This window comes from Ostrinia nubilalis, chromosome Z (assembly GCF_963855985.1).
Source record: "Ostrinia nubilalis chromosome Z, ilOstNubi1.1, whole genome shotgun sequence".
In the NCBI taxonomy this organism is placed as follows: Eukaryota; Metazoa; Arthropoda; class Insecta; order Lepidoptera; family Crambidae; genus Ostrinia; species Ostrinia nubilalis.
The window spans coordinates 22,774,946-22,788,647 of NC_087119.1; the positions used below are offsets into that span (position 1 = coordinate 22,774,946).

General features: G+C 35.8%; 1 protein-coding gene across 1 annotated transcript in view; it reads right to left on the minus strand.

Annotated features, from left to right (window-relative positions):
* The window catches only part of LOC135087196 (otoferlin-like), a 79,209-nt gene that overhangs the window by 48,585 nt on the left and 16,922 nt on the right, over positions 1–13,702 (minus strand). Inside the window, exons 11-17 of the mRNA XM_063982035.1 lie at positions 9,819–10,046; positions 9,578–9,745; positions 9,350–9,502; positions 8,696–8,878; positions 8,224–8,340; positions 3,252–3,383; positions 2,858–3,007 (exon numbers count right to left, since the gene is read on the minus strand). Coding sequence (XP_063838105.1) covers positions 2,858–3,007; positions 3,252–3,383; positions 8,224–8,340; positions 8,696–8,878; positions 9,350–9,502; positions 9,578–9,745; positions 9,819–10,046 — 1,131 coding nt within the window. The remainder of the gene's footprint in view (positions 1–2,857; positions 3,008–3,251; positions 3,384–8,223; positions 8,341–8,695; positions 8,879–9,349; positions 9,503–9,577; positions 9,746–9,818; positions 10,047–13,702) is intronic.

Consider the following 13,702-nt stretch of genomic DNA (forward strand, 5'->3'; position numbering starts at 1 on the left):
ATTCAAATCGGGTCATTATTCACTGAAGTACAGTTTCCTAAACAAGACAATCAGAAAAGAAAATTGCGACATGGAGAAAATTGAGCTTCGCGCGGTCATTAAGTTCTTAACTAAGCAAGGAAAACCTCCTTAGACCATTTTGGAAGAGATGTTTTCTGTTTACGGGGACTCTTTCCCTGGTAAAACCACGGTTTACAAGTGGCTAAACCTTTTTAAGCAAGGCAGAGATTTGATTGAAGACGATGCGAGGTCGAGGCCGCCTGTCCTGTCGAAGTAACCACGACAGAAAAAAAAATCGAAAAATTAACTCCCTATAGCCCAGATTTGGCCCCAGCGATTGTTTTATTTCCAAAAATGAAAAAAGAGCTTCAAGGGATGAAATTTTCAAACGATGAAGAAGTGAAGAGCATTTTTAACTAACAAAAAAAACTGAGCTATGTCTCGTTTCTGTCGAGTCTGGGTCACAGGTGACCGTTCTTCTTTATGAAGATCAAAAAGAAAAGAATTTGAAGTTAATACCAAATATAACGGAATCTCATATTGAGCCCAATACCTAGCTTTAAAAAAATGAGAGTAAAATATGCCGTCCAAATTTTTAGTCATACTGTGTCAGCAGCACTCCACACTTATATCGATTTAGGTAAAATTCCAGAAGAAGCCAGACCTTCGCCGAGTTTATAGAAGCTATGAAAACCTTTTTTATTTTTTAAATTCCAGCAGACTGAGCTACGAAAACAAATTTTAAAACTACCTTTAAATTAACTGATATTCAGGAAAAAGTTTTAGTTGAAGCTACAATACAGGGTGTGGATCACTTGCCAAATTTTTTTTAGACCTTAGAAGCGATCTAAGTCACATTAAAGCTGTTGCTGGCAGTTTTGCAGTCTTTTTGATAATTCCTTCTGGATTTTTATTTTTTGATTGATATTGTTTTTGGTTTTGAGGTTTACTCTTGTACTGTCTCTATACTGTCTTGAGCAATGTACACTGTTTTGGCCCAATTAAAAAATTTTCCTTTTAAGCTTTTGCATACAATTACCAATTACAGGCCAATCTACAGATATTCAGCATGAAAAAATAAACCAGCGGCCTTTTTATCGATACAGATTTACCTTTTTTAGACGAATTATACAAAGATGCAATTATCGAAGTGAAATTTCCATTGCTCAGTAAAGACATGACGGTAGCAGATGGTATAAAAAAAGAAAATATTATGTTCATGTAATATTATTAAACTTGGGTAACCAAAATCACATGACTGTTTTACCAAGCTCAGGGTCAGTTTCACGTAGCTAATAAAATCGTTTTCTTTTTTGCAGTTTGGAGTAATAAAGACATTAAAGTTGGGAAGATTTTGAGAGATGATGAAATTTTGGAAGAAAAATATGGAAAAAGAGTTTTATATTAATTGTTTATTGCTCGAAATCATTAATTCTACACTAGACAGAAAAATGGATAGCAAAGAGCCTCATTATTGAAAGCACTCCACAAAAATCCAAAAAAAATGATAAACAATAACAAATAACGTACTAATAACAACCAAACGTCTAAAATGTGACAATTATTATAACCACATAATAATATTCCTGTAAAGATCACTATTTATATAGCAAGCCTTGACAACATACGTGCTGTAAACTGGCTCTGGAAGCAGGTTGTCAACGAGAGCAGCCCGACGTGAAATACAGTTGGTGCAATTTTGCGGTGTCAGGCCAGAGGTCCCAGTAAGGGGATAATTCGGTTAGTACGCCGTGAGGCAGGTAGAATCAGCTAATTTTGTGAAGGTCGTCCAAAATGAGTTATATGTCATAAAAATGGAAGAGGAACATTATCATGTAACACAACGTAGAATTGAAACAAACCTAGCCATTATTCCACTGGCAGTAATAAAATATTGCATGATCATAATAAATATAACCAGCACGGTCACCCAGAAAAGTAACTAGTGAAAAAAACTGAAATTATAAGGATATTTTATATTTTAACAAATCTTACGAAAGCGAGGTGTTCCAACGTGTAAAGTAACCTTGCGAAATTTGATCCTTTGACATTTCCAATATAAAATCATTGGATGATTTGATCATACCATAATCTTAATTTTAAAAATATTAAAATCCAGCATTTGTCGGATAATGTTAACAGCGCCCTCTCTGATGCATTTCAAAAACTCGCACATACGGAAACCTGTTAGTTCCCCGAGCAGGAGAAGGGTAAATCCATTAGAGAACATTCACAGCGATAGTCACCAGGTGGAGCTAGGCTACTCAGCAGTTAAAGAACCCTATGAATTCGTAAGCGAAGAAACGAAAAAAACATTTTGATTGTATGATCCGGTAAATAAACTTACAAACCAAATCTTACCTTGAAGGCTTTTAGTTGATATTTTTTACCAAAGTTCAAAGAGAAGAGGACTTTTCTTTGAACTTTTTTTTATTAAAAAACAGCATTACAACATTTACAACTCACCAGTGTGAGTACCACCAGTGTCTTGTCTATAATTTAAAAAAATCGCGAGTCTTTCCATGAGAACCCATAATGCACTTCGCCGTTTTACCAGAAGGAAGATCTGGATCAATATCGGGTGTCTCCCCAAAGGCAGGAGACAAACTTTTTGGTTCTTCACAATTTATTTTTATATTCGTTTTCAATTGAAAAATTGTGAGGGAATAATTTAAAACAAAATGTTCTCTTTGGGACGACCACATACATAAAAATGTGTAAGCAACGTATTCGTTCAATACGTAAGGCCACTGCCTCGAATGTTTAGGAAAAACATGAGGGACATAGTTAATTACCTTTTTCTCAGCCAAGGAAATATCAGTTCATAGTGTCCATACTTACCGCCGGGCTCTCTTACCTGCAATAACTGCACTGACATAAGGATCTGTCCAGTAAGTTCTACGCCCTTGTAAAGCTCGTACCACTGCAGTTTTGGAGCATGTTCAAAGCTTTGTCTATCGTCTAGAATAGGCTGAATTTGGAATCGACCAATCAGGTCATTCTTGTCCTAGAATTAAAATTGTTTCTTATTTCCTTACTGCTTTATATCAGTAGAATTTATGCATTACCTATGATTCCAAGTTACACTGTTGTATGGTAAAAAAGATACATACAAAATATCAGTTTTCTTCTTGACATTATTTACCATCTACATATTTCTAGGGATATTGACATTTAGGTATATTTTACGTTCAGCAGATTCTCTGTCGTGAATTTGACTATGATTACTATATTGAATTTTTTACACCCACCGATAGTTCATTCTCGTAAACTTCAATAAGCGCTACAGGGGGACTGGCTACCAGCTTTTCCGTCGTAGTGAAAATCATTCTTTGAATTCTGATGACCTGGTTCCAAACCGGAGTAGATGTTTTTTGCTTTACCTAAAAATTAAAGCTGCAGGAATCAAAAGCAAAAAAGATTTATTTATTATACAGGGTGTCAAGCCGAAGCCAGGTAAAACGTGAGGACCATACATAACGATTCCAATCCCATGATATAATTATGTTCTACGATTTTTTGTAGTTGAGAAGCAAAGGCAAAGGATTAAAAATTTTATCTTTTTTTGGGTGGACTTTTCTCAAAATTCTTCGATTTTTAACAGAATTGCTATTTAATGCAGATGTGTGAAAAAACTATTCGCCTTTCTATCTTTTATGCAAGATACAACATTTTTCTTAGAAACAAAAATAGGCCACTATTTCAATCCTGTAATCGCTCAACTAAAGTGGCAAGTCGGAGATTCCCTTACATGTTTTTGACTTTCTTAGATCTATAACTAATGTTTACAATCCTCTAAGTTTACGTAACGTACAACACATTTAGAGACAATAACTGAACAGAACATTTTTTTATCCACAACGAGAAAGCTCTTGCCCTTCATGATGATCAGCGAGCTTCACCCGGAATCCTTAACTACAGAGGAATTGGCTATCCTACATCCAACTGCCGAAACACAAGAATGCTGTTAACATTATTGTTATGGTGAGAGATTTCTCACTATAACAATAATGTTAGCGAAGCGTTAAAGAACGATGGTGGTAGCTAGCCAGGCAGACTTGGATCAAACCCAACATGTCTGTCTATGAACAACTCGCTTTAGACAAGTGGCCTCTTGGCACAAATAAACATTAATAAAGAGGTTTGATTACCACAACACAAAAGAAGAAGAAAGAGTTAATATGACACTACACTTTTTGTTAATTTTGAATTTGGCTTGTTTAAAGGACTTTACCTTGATTGTGTGATTACCGATTTGGATAACGTTAATCTTGGAACGACGATTATGCACGTTAATGAACTTTGAATTTTGCTTCACGCTAAAGTTGTGACTTAAGAGTCCACAAAATTTTACGCACCGAGAAATACCACCCGTAGTACCTATCATTTCAGATAAGTGCAAGATTTACCTTCGGCAGACTACCAAAAATCTCAATTTTTTGTCGTGAAATGACACAGCGGGACGATGAAGATCCGAACTTTTTCGACAAAATACTGTGGGCGAATGAATCCAAATTTACAAGAAATCCCATTTTTAATATGCACAATTTGCAATCTTATGCCAGAGAAAACCCTCACTTTATTCGCTGGCACTATTTTTAACACCAATTTTCTGTAAATCTTTGGTCAGGAATATTAGATAGAAAATTCATTGGGCCTTTTGTGTTGTCAGATACTTTAAACAGGAAAAAATAATTGAATTTCGTCCGAGACGATTTACCTACTTTTTTAGGAGATGTAGATCTCAGTTTAAGATCAGAAATAGTACCAAATGGACGGAGCCCCTTGTCATTTCGCCAGAGCAGTTCGGCGTGAATATTTTTTTAACAACTACAACATAAGTTTGTATATTTTTTTTTGTCTCATGCGCGAAGATGTAGACGAACCTCTTTTTTCTTGTTGATTTTCTGTGACTTTGTTAATTTAATTTTGCTTTTGTTTTGTTCATTACAATGGCGTACCGAAATATTATTATTTCGAATCCGCGAAACTGCCCATTTTACACAAGAGTCTGCCCACTTTTTTAACATTACGACACCCTTCGAAATTAAAAGGTCGCGGCGGCCTTATACCTATGGCCGCCAGGATAACCCGACCTTAACCCGATCGACTTTTTCATATGGGGTTTCTACAAAGATTTGGTATACAACAGGGATTATGACAATATTGACAAATTGCGGACAAAGTTGACTGAAGCACAAAACCACATTACAATGCAAGGAGATTTGTACAAAGAAATTAACGATAACTACGAAAAATCATAGAACATAATTGAGTCGTCTAGTTTCAAAACCCGCTAAAACGCTCCTGCAACGAATTTCTGTTTATATCTCTAAATGACGTTACTGCAATTTTCTCATCATACTGTTCAATCATTTTCGATCAAAATTCACAAAAAGACTACTAAACTAGCACTTAAAATTTGGTTTGTGTTACAAACTCCGCTAAAACGCCGTCCGTTTCTTTCAAAACCCTCTAAAAGTTGATTGACCAATGGCAGCACGGTATTTTGGTCACGTGACTGCGAAATCAGTATGGAGATTTTTTCATAACATGCTTAAAGTTGCTGCGGTTTTTTATTGTTTTTGATCCAAAATAATGGAAGATTTGTCTCAGTTCGTGGAAAAATGTAACCCTAAAGACGCAAGAAAGAAACCACGTAATGAAATAGCCTGGAAACGCACCAAGGAGCGCCAGAAACGGAAAGAGAAATTTGTTAAAAAACTACTTTTGAAGCAGCTTTGATGGTGTTATGCAAAATTAACCATTTAGCTGTCGTTGATTATTGTTACTATTAAGTGTTGGTGATCACTACTGGGATTATAGAAACTTCACTAGCTCAATGCCTTTAGACGAATTTAATTATAAAGGTATGTTACTTTTTACCCGAGTGCAGGAGGGTAATGTGTTTCGAGAGTAGGTAGGTATGTATGTGTGTAATGTGTATGTTTATATCCCTGTACAGTCAGTCAGTGAAGTAAATAAATAAATATCGTGGGATGTTTTTTTTTATGTGACAGGAGGCAAACGAGCAGATGGATCACCTGATGTCCAGATGTCTAGGAATAAATATTATGTTATAAAAAGGCAAAGACAAGATTGAGAAAATAATTTATAAAAGTTTCTTATTTACATGCTGTAATTTAATTGTTTTTTTAATAACCTGATAAAACTTGATTAATCTAATAACCTAACCAATAAGTGCAATCGCTTTGAATATTATAGAATGGACAAATTATACGGACAATTATTTATTTTATCATTTTTTGGGTTATTTAATATTAGACTTTATTGTAGAACGCCATTCATGCATTAAAATTTGTTCTTATCAAATCCCGCTAAAATACAACATGTCCGTTTCAAATCCCATTAAAACGGAATGTTCGTAACAAAGTACGCCAAAATGAAAATAGTTTTCATTATAATTCAAATTATATTTAATTTAAAGGTGAATAGGAATTACTGTTAGTATTGCCAGATGACAATAATAATTCGTATCATATATTTTTTTGCCTAAGGCCAAAGCTATATGGATAAGCGGTTTTTTTCAATTTCTCGAAATCTTATCAAAATCGTTTTAGCGGGATTTGAAACTAGACGCCTCAATTATATGGGCGTAAAATCGAAAGATCTGGTCCTCATTCTATCACCTGCCTTCCGCTTGACACCTTACAGAAAACACACAGTATACAGGTGGATATGGTCATCATGACTGCTGTGGATAAAAATGTTAAATATTTTTGAAGTTACACAATAAATTATAATACTTTGAAAATTGGCACCCCTTACTTATGACATTTTTAGTTACCATGACCACAACTTTTCAAATAGGTATATTATATCTCTTTTTTTATTTGTATCGGCAACCTAAGTAGAACTGCTGTCCACCACAACTCTTAAATCCCCCAGAATGCTTGCAGTTTTTACACAAAAATAAATCAAAATTTAAGTTATTTCCTTAAATTTTTTTAAAGGTTATTACTTTCACTACACTTTGACTCATCGTTTTGTAAAAAGAAAGTATGAGCACTACTGCGGCAAGTTTCTTATAAAGATGACGCAACTAACCAAGATTCCAAAATGGTATAATACTCTTAAGAAAACTAGTCACAAAAAGATATGTGTATCATTATAAAAGACTTCATTACATAATTATTCTCGTTGAAATTTCTTAAAATTTTAATGGGACATGTAAGTAGTTGATAAAATTTAAAAAATAAGAGAGAAAGAGTTATCGAGAGATACACGTAGAGATTGATAGTCACGAATTAAATAGACTGTACTAACGACTTTTGACTTCGCTTAAACTGACCTGGCATTACTTTGGACCGTATTATGTTTTGTGAATTGGACTTTTGGCGTATTTTAAACGATTTAGCGTTTATTATATCGTTACCATACACACCGTTGGAATACGCAACTATGCGTTTGGTTTATGACGAATGTCAGTGCAATGCTAACGCTGCTAGCCGATTGTATCGAGAAAGGTACCCAAACGCTCAAAGATTTCGGATTATCGAGTATTTCTGAATGTGCATGAAGCGTTTTCAAAGGGTCGTTTTCCATCTGCCAGAAGAAACGCTGGAAGACCTAGATCGGAATACGACGAAGAAGTTCTCAATGAAATAAACATTCGATTCTACTACCTCGGATCGCATTTTGCCGTGTGATGCTACACAAACACCGGGAAGATCCCCAATTCCTAGACAAAGTTAGGTCGAACGAAATACACTTGCATAGCTGGAGCAATCAAAATCCGCACCTGATGAGACAAGACAAATCCCAATACCAATTCAAGGTTAACCTATGGACGGGCATATTAAATGGAAAAGCGATTGGGCTCTTTGAGTTGCAAGGGAACTTAGATGGGGAAAGTTACTTAAACTTTTTACAAAACTATTTGCAAGTATTATTAGAAGACGTCCTCTTCTGATTTACAAAGCATGAGTGGTTTCAAAATGATGGTTGCCCAGCTCACTACGCCCGTCTTGTACGAGAATACTTAAATCAAGAGTATCCATTGTTGGATCGGGAGACTTGGCCCCATCTAATGGCCATCCCTATATATTATATTGTGTAACTTAAAAAATAATTACGATAGATTTTTTTTCTTATTTTTTCTAGAGTAATCATGACCATGTCCACCCTACGGCGCCGACTTATCGTTGAATTTTGGGACACGTTTTATAAATTAATAAATGGCAGAACTTAGATTATACAAACTTTTGTCTCCTTCACAGAATTCATCGCATTCGCTCTGACAAACACATAAGAGACGTTCGAGTTGTCTATGATGTTGTTGATTTTCGCCCGGTATATGAACACCCGACACTCCAGCATCTGGACGAACAAGCATAACAAAATATTATAATACACAGCATGCTTATACCTCGTCACGTGGATAAATAAAAGTTTATTTTCACGTTCTATAATATTTGACCAGGTCAAAGTGCAAGCAGCCCGCATCAGGTATGAACTTATCGGCCAGGGGCAACGGTCTGCGGTCCGGGCTAGACAATCTGTCAGCGGTCGTCGTGACAAGACAATTTGTCAGTGCAGTTCACATTCTTAGCTCAAGCGCGCAGTCAGATCGCATCAATACAAAATGTATATATCGTTCTTACTACTTCCTACCGAAGCTCATCAAAGTAAATACATACCTTAATCTTTTTAACAATCCAGGAATCTATCTTACCATGACAGTACTCTTGACGACCATCTCATAATCCTTGACACGCAACTTGAGTCCGCCTGGAAGGCTGTTCTCGAACCCTGAGTTCTGTCGGTACAGCCCCATCCACAGAAGCAGCTCGATCTTACCAGCTATACAATAGCAACCGGTTGCTAGAGTGTTCACGTGCTTAGGACATTTTAGTGGCTAGAAAAGAAAAAGGCTTAGCTATAAGATATAGCACACAAGCCCACAATGTAATTGTTTGCTGTCCCAAATAAAGAAAAAAAAAGGATTTTTATTTGAAACTCAACGAAACTATCTTAAGCCGGGTACTCATTAGCGAGCTGTAACCGTAACTGTCGTATGCACTGTAGCCAAACTCACTCTGTCGCTAACATACGAACCATGTACACACTATGTTTTTTGGTTACAGTGCATGCAACGGTTAGGGTTAGGTACAGCTCGCTAATGAGTACCCGGTTTTAGATTACTCAAGTTTTTACCCCTCACCATTATCAAATCAATGTAAATAAAATAAATGTATAAATATAATTGCCACCGACTGTACTTTTACGGATAAGTTCCGAATTTGTTGGCGTAAACTACAATCAGTGAAGAAAAAATATCGTACTGCCACTTTGTCTACACAAAAGTTACGTATTATGGTTTACATACCTTCACATACACAGTCTGAACCCTCCCGCAATCCCTACCGCTTTGTTCGGGGATCACCGAGTGTATAATCTCCGCAGTAGGTATCTTGGTATACGCTACCCTGGATCCACCATTCAAAAGCCACACGACTAAATCTGGCCAGCCTTCAGAAGTCTGAATAAAAACTACTATTTAGAAAAGGCAAATCGCTTCAAAAATAAACCTATTTTCTGTAAAATACTCATGTACCTTGTAAATAAGATTTCTTAGATTAGTCGTCATTGCCCTAACTTCTGCCAACATTATTTTGACGCCTTTCTTCGTTTCACACCCGTTATCGCCTTTATGTATTGTACGTATTAAGTTCAATGTCGACCCGCTTTTAATTTTCTTCGTTATTTGCTGGTATATTTTTTCCTGTATAAAAAGTCAATTTTATATAAAGAGAAAAGTATAGGCAGACAATTAATAACATTTCGTGAATGCTTACCATCTCCTCTTTCTGCAAAGCGAGCTGCTTCTGATCCAGCTCAGTGCTATACTGTCTCATGACGTCATCAGTGCTGCTAGCAGGCCCGGAATACTGGACGATGTCCAGGAACTTGATGATATTCGCTGCAGCGTCATCTAGAGCTTTGTTCAGCTCATCCACCAGGTCATTTGGAGTCGAGTACTCATAGTTCTTGAGACGACGTTCGACATCTGATATGGATAATTCCTAAAACACGATTTATGTAACTCATAGTACTTTGCGCACCTGCATACAATATACTTTTTTGCAATGAAAATGTACGTATAATATTCTGATGGGCATTACATGAGTTACGGGTCTCTATCGAATCGCCAAATTTTTTGTACGTCTAAATGTCTATTGCCCGTTTTCACTATCAATCCCTAATTTTTAAGTGACCTCTATGAAAACAAAACGCCTGATAAATGTTACCATAGGGGTCACTTAAAAATTAGGGATTCATGGTGAAAACGGGCATAATATTATGGCACACGAACATTAGGCCCAAATTTTTTTGGCTTCCTTTTTAATACGCCTAACCTTTTTTCGCTGGAACTTAATTTCCCAAATGCGATATTAGGCGGAACGTTATAATGCATAATCGTAATGCGCACAAAGTTTAAACGCACCAAATTACAAGTATCAAAATAAATTATCGTAACTTACACGAGTAAAACAAAAGTGTATTTATAAACTAACCTTAATCGAGACTTTGTTTACTACAGGAGTACTAAAAACCTTACCAAGGGGCACCCGTGAGCTACTTACATAAAATAATTTGAAATACTGCACAATTCTGTCATTTCTAGAGCAGGACACAATATTACTTGCGCCGTAATACGAACGTAAGAATTTATTATTTAAGAAATCAAAACATTAACAATAAAATTATTATTCATCATGCTAATAATAAATATCGTACTTATCGCGAAAAATGACCCAAAAAACAATTGCGAATCAATAATGACAGAAGAAAAAGAAAATAGTTTCTTAGTGGCCAGTCAAGGAGGTTGGCGTACAATGAGGTCTTTTCATATAAGCTTGATTTCTCAGAAAGTATTTTGTCACCCAATATTATGATATGAACATTGCATTTTTAATTACAAAAAATATTACCAGAAAGAGAATTAAACCAATACAGGAGTGGAACAGACAGGCAATCCCCTAGCAATCACTCAAAAATATTACGGTTACGTCGATTTTGGATTTGATTTTTAACCGATATCTCAGATGAAGTAACTAACGTGTTGGTATTTTTATTAGTAGGCATAAATACCACCTGGAATCTTCCCATTGCATACTTTCTAGTAAAGGGCGTAAATGGTGAACTAAAAGCGCGGCTTGTGACCCAAGCATTTCATTTAGTTCACGAAACAGGTGTAGAAATCAAAGCACTGACCTGCGACGGAACCAAAGCGAATCTTGCTATGGCAGGCTAAAAAAATTACAGACCCGCAAACTGGCTAAAACATTTTTTAGACCCCTTACCACATGCTAAAATTGGTTCGAAATCCATTCGAGCATTTCAACTTTTTTTTAGTCAAAACTAACTCTGATGAAAAAATTATCTGGTCATATATTCAGATATTACATGAATTTACAGGATCAGGAACTTTTTACATGGCTAATCAAATAAAAACAAATAATTGAAGGCTAAATCATAAACGTTCGCCTTGCAGCTCAGCTCTTCAGTACTAGTGTAGCGAATGCATTAGTATTTTGTAGTAGGTAGATAATGTTATGAAACTTGCCGTGTTCAAAAATGTTGATACAACAGCTGATTTTATAAAATTGATTAACGATTTCTTGGTCATTCTTGACTCTAAAACTTGGGGTAGTGAGTATAAGCAAGCTTTAAATTAAAAAAAACTATGAGAAGGCTACGAGAAGGAAGGAATTCTATTGAATTTCCAAATCGCAAAAATAATGTCAATAGAGTTAATCTTTTGAAATCGATTTGATACACTGGTTTCCTCGGATTTCTCGTATGGATCGAATTTACAAATCGGCTATTTAAAATGTTTGTGTCAGCGTCAAATACAAAGGTAACTTATTTACCATTACACAAAATAAGCCAGGCTCATTTAGATTTTTCGGTAGTCAGAAGCCATGGTGGTCATTCTGAAAACCCAAATGATCGTCAGTTTGACTCCATATAATGTATAAAAAAAATGTGAGCTGAAAGTTTTCAACGCGGAGCGGTGATGCGGCGGAGACGCTGTAGATGCGCAACGTTTCCGCCTCATGTTCGCCCCTCCGCACAGAGGTCCCGATTTAATAAAACATGGACATTGATGCTAGAAGCACGAAATTTTTTTTTATGGTTAATGCTATAATAGCAGTCAGACTAAAATGACGAACATATGTTCGTCCATTGAATTGTCTTCCGAATATTTGAGTATTATCAAATGATTAAGTCGTAATTTTACAAGCAATATATCAAAGAGATGGTCTGCTTCCAGCAGTGCCCAAAAGACATTTTTGCACCAGAATTCGCATTGGCTGGACTGAAATTGTCTGGCCGAATTGTAAAAATATAGATTTAAACAATGTTTTTTACCGAGTTAACACAACGCATAGACAACGTTAATACCGAGGAAGACGCTCCAGTTGATGAGACTGCGGAAGTAGATGTGCAACCATCGACTTCTAGTATAAATTAAAAACCTTTTGAAGATTCATGCAAAATTCTTCTTCTGCAGAAGAAGAGGCGCTCTCTAACACTTGTAGATCATTCTGAGGAGGAATTAGTTTACGCTTTATGTGCTAAACTGAAAGAGTCTAACAAAACGAAATTAGCGACTACCTATAATCAAAGAACTGTTCCAAAACGAAGAACAGTGTGAAATAGTAGACAATCTTTTAACTTAAAACTGTGTCTACCTGAAGATAAATGATGTGTGCCTCATCTTTATTAGTTTTCAGTGCAAAAGCTATATTGAAAGGGTGGAGACGTTTTTTATAGACGGAACGTTTGAAGTCGTACCAAAACCTTACACATAGCTTTATACAATACATGGAGATATAGGTTCGGATGCGGAGCTCACTTAAGTTACGCCTTTTTTATACGCTTTATTGGTTATCAAGCTACAAAGTACGTATACAACCATGTTCAACTGTTTGAAAGAAAATGTACCAGGATTCCAACCGAAAGATATGAAAAGCGACTTGGAACGAGGTGCAATAAATGCATTTAGACAAGTATTGCTACATCGAAATTTGCTACTGTTGTAAAAATCTGTTAAAAATATATGCTAGTAACAAAATATACTACCGATACTACACGCTACAACAAAAAACGCTATCACGGTGAAATGCGAATAGGTGAAAAGCTACAAGGATTTTTTGATTTCGAGGTATACGACTAACAAACGGAACATTTTCGCGCGAAGATTATTGTGACTTTCGACGTGGATATAATCAATACAATACTGAATCGGTCAGCGAAATTTCACTTTTGTTGATAAAGATGTATCCTTTACCATTGTAAAACGCTAGTTTAAGAAGTATAATATTGTATGTCATTAGTTCACCAGCGAATTTTGTGAAAGTCGTCCAAAATGATTAAATGACTAATTGTGGCGGAAAACATAGATGTCAGAAAAATGGAAGAGAAACCGCGTCATGTGACATATCGTGGCATTAATTCCACTAGCAGTAATAAAATATTGCATGACCATATTATCCTTAGTAAGTTTTTTTCTCGTTGGAAGTCACAAAATTTTTCCAACACTCATTAGGACGCTTGTGTCGTTTAGTTCTTGGAAATTATTGATAAATACGTTTGAAAATCTTTAGATGTTTTTAAAATTGTGACAGCTGACGAACTAAGGATCTATGCATATTATGATCCTGAAAATAAA